This window comes from Glandiceps talaboti, chromosome 21 (assembly GCF_964340395.1).
Source record: "Glandiceps talaboti chromosome 21, keGlaTala1.1, whole genome shotgun sequence".
NCBI lineage: Eukaryota > Metazoa > Hemichordata > Enteropneusta > Spengelidae > Glandiceps > Glandiceps talaboti.
Window position 1 is genome coordinate 4,834,816 of NC_135569.1, and position 9,035 is coordinate 4,843,850.

The 9,035-nt window shown below is 36.9% G+C and overlaps 1 protein-coding gene across 2 annotated transcripts; it reads left to right on the forward strand.

Moving 5' to 3' along the window:
• Positions 1–568: 568 nt before the first annotated feature.
• On the forward strand, positions 569–8,740 carry LOC144451379 (uncharacterized). 2 transcript variants are annotated; one of them, XM_078142201.1, is made up of 11 exons: positions 569–816; positions 3,013–3,088; positions 3,916–4,182; positions 5,122–5,215; positions 5,635–5,756; positions 6,177–6,410; positions 6,632–6,815; positions 7,210–7,250; positions 7,655–7,708; positions 8,017–8,100; positions 8,308–8,740. In XM_078142201.1, the coding sequence occupies exons 1-11, from the start codon at positions 784–786 to the stop codon at positions 8,481–8,483; spliced, it is 1,365 nt and encodes a 454-aa protein (XP_077998327.1). In that variant the 5' UTR covers positions 569–783; the 3' UTR covers positions 8,484–8,740. The 2 variants fall into 2 exon arrangements, with proteins under 2 accessions (XP_077998327.1, XP_077998329.1); XM_078142203.1 differs by lacking the exon at positions 8,017–8,100.
• Positions 8,741–9,035: the final 295 nt, after the last annotated feature.

The following is a 9,035-nucleotide window of genomic DNA, read 5'->3' on the forward strand; positions in this document are numbered from 1 at the left end:
ATTAAGGGTTACATATTTGTTGAATAATCAACAAAATGGTTTGATATTGGCATGACATATACATTTATTCAGTTATAAATCGAAACTAAAATCACTGGTCTGCTGTGGCAGGTCACTGAGCCATTGTGTACTACTTTTCAACCTTAAAAACAATACGTCTGACTCATCGTCTGACTCAACCATCGTCCCATTGACGCCCCCACACCCAAAACCGGTGTTGGTATACATCTTGTCACACCCTGTTCATATGTGCAAGCCAAATTCTTTGTTTGGCAAGACTAGCGAAAATTCCCACATTCAAACAAAATAATGACAAAGTTGCTAGAGAAAATGCATTTGCATACATACATACATACATACATACATACATACATACATACATACATACGTATGTACGTACGTACGTACGTACATACGTACATACACAACATAGAAATTACTGAACAAATGTTCACAAACGCGTTGTGTATCCAACAAGCAATTTTATTGTTGACTCAATGCACTAATATGCTTTGTACTTTGAACAACTTAACTGTGACGTCAGGGACAAATATTCACCACATACCAACACCGTCACTATAATGGAGCCATTGTGTCATGACATACAGAGCGTTGTTTAAACTTTTGCCACATTTTCGGGAAATTGATTTCAGTTAATACCGTTGGACAATCTTATTGGTCTCGGATAAAAACATTTAAATGTGGTCTAGGAAGTACTCGGGGTAAATGTAGCTCGTGTAGAAGAAGGCAAGTCTGGCCATAGGAAGCGCATTCGTCACAAATATGTCATCGAGTCAATTACATAGGAACTTAGTGGTAGGCTGCTTTTTTTCATTTCCCACGAAACGTATAGTTTTCTTATAACAGGCATATCTCCAGTCACAATTCGCAGAAAATTAACCTGCTACTCTAACATTATTAATGTACAGTACTAGATTTTACTCGCAGTTACCTAGTATATATCAACAGCAACAACAACACTGAACTATACACGTTTAAAGGGGCTATTTAAAAATGGTGCTAGCATGAACTCTTGGCACAATGGGTGTTCGATTTTGTATCTGTTACCATTTAGGGACCATTTAGGGCACGTCGTGTACAAAGAGCAAATAGAAATCCCAACAACTGATACATAGTTAACTTTGAAGGAAGTGGGCAGGATGATTCAAAATTGACTAAAGCACCTAATAATTAGAGTTGAACACACGAAATATGCTGTTTCAAAATGTTTATAAGTTAATTTGCTGAATTCTACCCTTTGTATTGTGTACTTCAAGATGTTACTTGTGGTCATATTATCTTATATAATCACGTGATTTAGCCTACAGTATTGACTAAATTTCATCATCATTTTCATAAATGATATAGGTTGAGAAATAGTTACCATTTGAGTAGGTTGTAAAGAAACTATGATACACCAGTGAAGTCTACATGCATATAACATTGCTATATCAGTGCTGTAACAGTTCTGTTGAGCACCAATGTTACAGTATAGTAGCCACAGCCATATGCGCCTACATAAAGCTACAGTGCTGTAACAGCACTACTTAGCACCAATGTTGCAGCATACTTAGCTGTAACAATAGCCCTATAACCGATCTGTTCCCGGTTCTATACCACTGTAACAACGCTGCAGAGCACCAATGATACAACATAGTAATCACAACCATGTAACTAGTCTGTTGCGACAACGATCTTACATCAGTGCTACAATTCTGTAACAGCTCAGTCAATGCAGTCATGTAATATAAACGATGCTCTAGACATTTACTGTGTGGATATATCTTACCTTACCTTATCAAAGACCCTTCACAAATGGTGTCAAAATCTGTCATTTTAAGAAATAATCGATAGTTTTGAAGGTATTCGGATAGTATTCTGACTTCAGCCAAATCAAACTCAATTTGTGTAATTAACTTAGAAATTGATTGTGTCTAGTGCAATTTGTGAGAGAAATTTCCATTACCAAGCATGTCAAACTGCAAAGTTTTGCACCATTCCTTTGGCTGTTGAACACTGAAGGTTATCTAAAAACAAATAATTAATCTATTGTTCCAAATCTATGGCTACTTAGGAAATATCGTTGAAGTGGAATTATATTAACTTGTTCTATTACTGCCCTTCAATTGAAACACGGTTATACTTTTAGGGGACCCTAGCATGGTAACGAGACTTTGTAACTGGTTTAATACACCATGTGACCTGCCACATCAGACGGATATGTTAATTACTGACTATGTGATTTAAAAAAAATATAATTTTAGATTTTAAAATTAATTGAGGGTATATGTTGTTGGCAGATATGCCAATGGAACTTTCTACTGTTGCTGAATATGTAGTTGTTGGTGAAACTTTCTTCTTTTTTTTTCAATGAAGTAAGAGGAACAAAACTTATCTGAAAAACAAAACAAAATGGCGTCCACAAAGCATAACAGCCACACTTCTTCGCTCGCTGTACTAGTATATGTACTCATGGACATATCCTGCCCAAGTTACACATTGTTAAAACAGTTGTAGCATTTCTAAAACAGTAAACAACTCAGGGCTACGTATAGCAACAGTTTGTAAACTTTAATCTAGGATTTTTGACAATGAAGTCATTACTACAATAGTAACAAAATATTTCAACAACACTATGAAAACAGTGGTATTATCAGTATAGTTAATAATTTACAGTGATACAGACGTGACCTATGACCTGTCATAAATATCACATTTGTTAATAAATGAGGTCGTGACTACCTTAGGAGATTGGTCAGTGCACCTGTTGACCCCGTATCGACGCATGTAATACGTACTATCAACACTTCAATGAAAATAAAGCACATATTTATAATGTCGGTGGAATTTCAGAATATTTGTTGAATTCTATATAACTCTTAAGGGGCCCAGTTGTAAAATTATTTGTTGCAATTGAACATAATATTTTTTTTAATTTTAAAACTATTTTCAACATGCCAGTAAATCAACCCAAATCACTCAGCATTGATTGTCTTTTTATCTTTGCGATAGGTATTGTTGGTGGCGTTAACTCGTTCTTTGGTGGCAAACCCTTTATATTTCGGATGTTTCTCGGTCTGCCCTGCAGGTATTTATGAATCTTAATACGAATTGTGACTTTGTAATTTTGAGAATTGAAGACAGTTCGGACAAAGTCATTTTATATCACAGTTAGAACATTGTAATATATTGATCACAGTGAATGTATTGAATTTCACATATCATTTTCATGCATAGACTAGTGTGCTTACTACAGCTGCAATTGGAGTTTCAGCTTGCTATCAACTATAGACACAAGCCAAAATTGTTGTTCGATTTACTAGCGTACCCATGTGAGTGATAGCGATGCCCTATTGTTTAGGTATATAATCACCCTGTAAGCATTGGAAGTCACGAAAATGTATGCTGGAAGTCCTCAGAAACACCATGCTATTGTGAGTATGATGATTGAATAATGTCCATTCAATAGTTTATGTCACATCTCGCAACAATAGTTTTAGTTTGTGCACATATCTCAGTAAGCCGAAACCTCGATTGCCAGATTTGTATATCAACATGTCGCAACAACAGTTTTAGTTTATGTGTGTTTTGGTAGGTCGAAACCTCGATTGCCAGAGTAGTATATCAACATCTCGCAACAATAGTTCTTGTTTATGTCTATCTCAGTAAGCCGAAACCTCGATTGCCACTGTTATACTTGACAGTCAGACTAGAAATGTGTCATAATCTAATATGTAAATTAGTTTTCCAGGGAAAAAAGTTTCAGTCAGTCTACTAAGTTATCTGTTTGAGTTTTGAAATTTTAACCATTTTACTTCTGGTTAACATTTCAACATTGAAAATAAATTTAGGTATAAGGAGATTTGGATTTTTAATAGAGATAAACAAATATCAATACTAAAATTTTGATTACAGGATACCACAAAGTAGAATATTCAAAGGAATGCCAGCCAGGCCAAGTATGGTGTAGACAATGTGATGAAGGTACATACACTGCTGTAGAAAATGAACTCTATCGATGCTTTCCACATCGACCATGTAATGAAAATGAAATAACGAAATTAAAGGGAACGTTCATCAATGACTTTATTTGTGAGTGTCAGGATGGGTATTACAGGTCACCAGAAGGTCATTGCCGACAGTGGACATCCTGTACGAAGGGAAAGGGAGTGTTCAGAAAAGGTGAGGATAGAATTAAAAATAACAGGCAATCATTTCAGATGCTTGACTGTGAATTTGTACAGTCTGGTGTCGACGGTGTGATCAATTTGGTAAATATGGAGTCATTATGGTTTTATTTTTCTAAAACATTTTTAAGATGGAATTTTTTCTAAGTTAAACCAAAAACTCAAGAAGTATTCCTGACGATAGTTTTTGAATAGAAATATTCATAACCTTATGAATCCGTAATGTAAATGTGAATGTTTGACAAGATAAAATGATTTGGTGTTATTCACTTTCGCTTATCAGTACAGAGTTGCCATCGATAAGAGGTTATATAGCAATGATGTACAGACCTTGGTAGGGAACTTCTGTTAAACTTATTGTCGACTGCGTTGTTAACTTGCACTGTTCACAATTACAGTAACAATGCAAGCAGTCGACAATATGTTTAACGGAAGTTCCCTACCAAGGCCTGTACGTCACTTCCGCGCGTGAGTTCTGATCGAGGCCAGCTCTGTACTGGTGAGACAAAGCGAACGAAAGCAACGTCTTTGATCTCGTTAAACATCCAAGATTTAATAAAACATAGTGAATTCACAAGGTATCCTAGTCATTGTGAACATAAGTCTCTAAGCTACATTAGTATAGAGAAGCTACTTTTTGTCCAAAACACAACGAACGATGAAATTCAAGTGACACCCAAAGTTGTGTGACCTATCAAGTGTGAGTATCTTTACCTGTCATATTCATATAAATTACCAAAACACAAAGTTTATACTTGAATAGCAAGTCAATAATTCACTAGATTAAAAGGGACAATTTAGCTTAGACAACATTTATTTACTAAATTACTATGAAAAAGAATCAGTCGACGCTTTTCTACTATTATCTATAATATGCGTCTTTTCCAACTGATTCAATGATGTTTGTTTGTGTTTCCAATTTGCTCATATACAGGTGATGCTATGCGTGACACAGTGTGTCAACCATGTGGTCCCAGTACTTACTCAGATGTAAATAGTTCGTCTGCTGAATGCATAAACCACACAAGGTAAATATTTGTAAATTGTACTGATTGGTAACATGATATGGGCAATGTGCTAATGTAATAGTTCTGGCAGTCGTATCACTCCTCTGTGATGTCATATAAAAAAGTAGTACTGCTAGTGGGGTTTGCCGGGGGGGGGGGGGGGGGGGGGGCTTTGATACAATAATAATGCCCGTGTGGTCAGTATGCGGAATGCTAGTCCTACCTGCCAACGGTCACAGCCTCGATTCTCAAATAGTATAAACACATAAGGAGAGACATATTGTCAGAATCGAGTCCTGACTTACTCCATCTGCAAACAGGATTAGTTGCAAATATTGCTGGTTGTCTTGCAAACTTTTTATGTTCAACGATGATGTCATTTCAATAAGTTATGAAATATGCTAGTATATTTCAGGTTGCTTTGTTTATATTTTTCCTAGATGTGAGGACGTTGGTCTAAAGACGTTGCACTTAGGAACTTCTGAAGCCGACACTGTCTGTAAAGAAGCATCTGAACTCATTTCAGGGAAACCATCACAGCCAACAAACAAAAAGCAAACAGGTTAATGATGCTTGTGTAAATATTATGTCATGTGTTTCGCTTATGGACTGTTAGTGATATTGAGAGAGAGAGAGAGAGAGAGAGAGAGAGAGAGAGAGAGAGAGAGAGAGAGAGAGAGAGAGAGAGAGAGAGAGAGAGAGAGAGAGAGAGAGAGAGAGAGAGAGAGAGAGAGAGAGAGAGAGAGAGAGAGAGAGAGAGAGAGAGAGAGAGAGAGAGAGAGAGAGAGAGAGAGAGAGAGAGGGAGAGGGAGAGGGAGAGGGAGAGAGGGGGAGAGAGAGAGAGAGAGAGAGGGAGAGGGAGAGGGAGAGGGGGAGGGAGGGAGGGAGGGAGGGACAGAGACAGAGAGAGAGACAGAGAGAGAGACAGAGATACAGAGACAGAGATACAGACAGAGATTTGCATTTCGTGCTTTCTTTGCAGAGTACACAACAAAAACATTCGTAGATATAGAGTTGGAACCTACAAAGACAACGAACAATGAAGACGCTGAACACTTTGGAGAATTCGGTACGGATTCTCACCCGACTGTAGACACCAACTCAGCAACAATGACAATCATTATCGGTATCATTGCGGCAGTTCTCCTCAGCATATTGGTAATTATTGGTGTAAGGTATATATGGAAAAGAAGGCAAGCTCAAAACCAGGCACAAGGTACGTTATTCCGTACTTTTTTGATAATCCCAGGTATATTGAAGCTCTGCAAGTTTTCTCGCTAAACACAATATGCCAATCTTTGCCAGTCTTGACATTTAAATTGAGGGTGCAACAGTTGCACACTTGGGTTTTCAACGAAATGGTAGTGTTTTGTCTTGTCACTTGAGGGCCACCGTACAGTTACAATGTATTTTGAATAAACTTGTTTTCCTTTATAGATGACGACATGAATCAAATGACCCACATACCTGCACATCTCCAGAACGGTCATGCGCGTAGTACAAAGGGTGCCAGCAATGGTCAAGCTACCAGAGATACAAACAGACCTGACAGAGCTAGTGGTGTAGATCTGACGATAAACGTACAGAATGTGAACTGTCATCAAGTAGAGATGACTGCCAGGTGAGATATTCTCATTATACAATGGAATAGATAAACCGGATTGGAACTCCTCATCCCCAAACAAACAAACAAACAAAAAAAAAAAAAAAAAAAAAAAACCCACAAAAAAACCCACAAAAAAACCCAAACAACACATAAATAAACAAACTAACAAAACTCATCCAAGTCATCGTCACAAACCACAGCCTCTTTTACTCCTGCGCAGTATGGCGGAAGAAGTAACAGCTCTGGTTTGCGAGAATGCATCCAAGTGTTTAACTATAAGGCAGTTGTATTCACTTTATAGTGCAAATACAAAAATGTAATGTTAGTGACCAAATCATACAATTAGTGTTTAAAGTAAAGTATATTGCCATGTAAACTAAGCTATCAGCATATATTGCATTCATTTCAGAGATGCTGAGGATGTACCAGGGAAAGCACATGACAAAGAAGGTAATTTATAATGTGTCTTGGTTTATACAATTACATGTAATGCTCTCTAAGCACAGACAATGAACTGCTGGATGCTTAGTCTAGTTCCTATACAGTATTGTTACAATTTATACCTTCACTCACAGGTTAACCACAGTCTGGTCATCCCAAACTGAGGGTATACTGTTAAGCAATGCTTGTTTTCACTTTGTGGTGTATGGTCTTTGGATAGTGCTTGGACATATAATTCTGCCAATTTCGAAGACATTAATAGTGCATGATTAAAGTCCCTAGTTGACTAATCAAAACGTTGCTATGGCTTCTCAGTTATTACCATTAATTATATTTCTTGATTCTTGAACCACAGACAGATATTTTGTTGGAACTCTGAACACATCTATGACATTATGATCTTCTGTTTTCAGATACAAATGTAAAAGAAACTCTGTCTTATGGACTACAAGATACAGACACAAAAGGTACAGTACACATTTGCAGAAATATAATTTATTTCTTATATATATTTAAAAATGTGTTTTGCCTATATTTATTAGAATTGTTTTTGATGTTACAATTTGGAAATACAGAAGTTACAGAGAAAAGGATGGAATCCCCTTCAATACATTCCGAGTGAAAATGTATTATCTTTTACAACAATACATGTATATGCTCATGTTAACAAATGTTGATGAACATTTTCATATTGTGTGCTTATAAAAACTTACTATTTGAAGCCTACAGTGATGTACCCAACTCAGATTATGCCATGTATATTTTAACCCAACAGGAAGTGAAGGTGGGGATGATGATGAGCAAATAGTGTGCATGTGCACAGATGACAATCCAAAGAATATTGATGACGTTGACGAAAGTAAGTTCAAAGGTCGATATGACGTATCTTACTGCTCACATTGTCATTCAATACATACCTTTTGTTTGTGTTTGTCTGGAAATTATATGGCTAGGACCATTCAGTTTGTTTCCTAACTGATACTCTAGATAAATTTAGGTTCTATTCGATGTCAGTTCAGTTTATAAAATGTTTCTTTTCCATCACATGTCTTTATGTACTTTGCAGAGAGCTGTCGGTATGCTTTGCTAGAGATACCTCTTCTTGGACAAACTACACCGCAATGTGATGGTGGTTGTAATGATTCAGATAAGATGGAGAGCGCCACCAACGCACCAGAAAGAGAGCATCTTTTAGGACACCCCGAGAAGATAAGGGGAGATCCTGATTCAGATACAGAATGAACTTTCTGACCATGACATTGACATTGGATGACCTTGTTTTGCTCACTTTGTGTATCATTAGTCCCTCTTTGCTCAAAAGACTTTGAACTTGGCCATACAGACAGTGACTGTAATAAGGCATTTCACATTTGTGTGTAACGGACAAAACGTAGGAGAGAATGTTCAGTAACATTGAAATTCAAATGGGGGCATGAAATAGAAGCATGCACTCAAATATAGCCAGTAGAATGTCATAGCCAACATTCCATATCATATCTATGTGGTGGTTGGGGGTGGGGTGGGGTGGGGGGTGGGGGTGGATAAAAATGTTCCGAGCCACCTTAGTATGATGAGAAGTACATAAAACTAATTTTCACAATACATCAAACATGTACAAATAAGATGAAATATTGTGTAAAGTGTGTGTATGTGTGAATATAAACATATTATACATCTATTATACAGTCTGTCATTCTAAATATCTGTCAATCTGCAGAATTGTGTTTATTACTGCAGATCTATTAAAGTCATCACACACTATGCACAAACATCTACACTGCTTAGACTAATTTT

Excerpts from the sequence above, each read along its gene's own strand:
- LOC144451379 (XM_078142201.1), top strand. The coding sequence starts at position 784 with ATGTCATCGAGTCAATTACATAGGAACTTAGTG. Across the intron at positions 817-3,012 it reads AATTACATAGGAACTTAGTG|GTATTGTTGGTGGCGTTAAC; the intron begins GTAGGCTGCTTT and ends TCTTTGCGATAG. Across the intron at positions 4,183-5,121 it reads AAAGGGAGTGTTCAGAAAAG|GTGATGCTATGCGTGACACA; the intron begins GTGAGGATAGAA and ends GCTCATATACAG.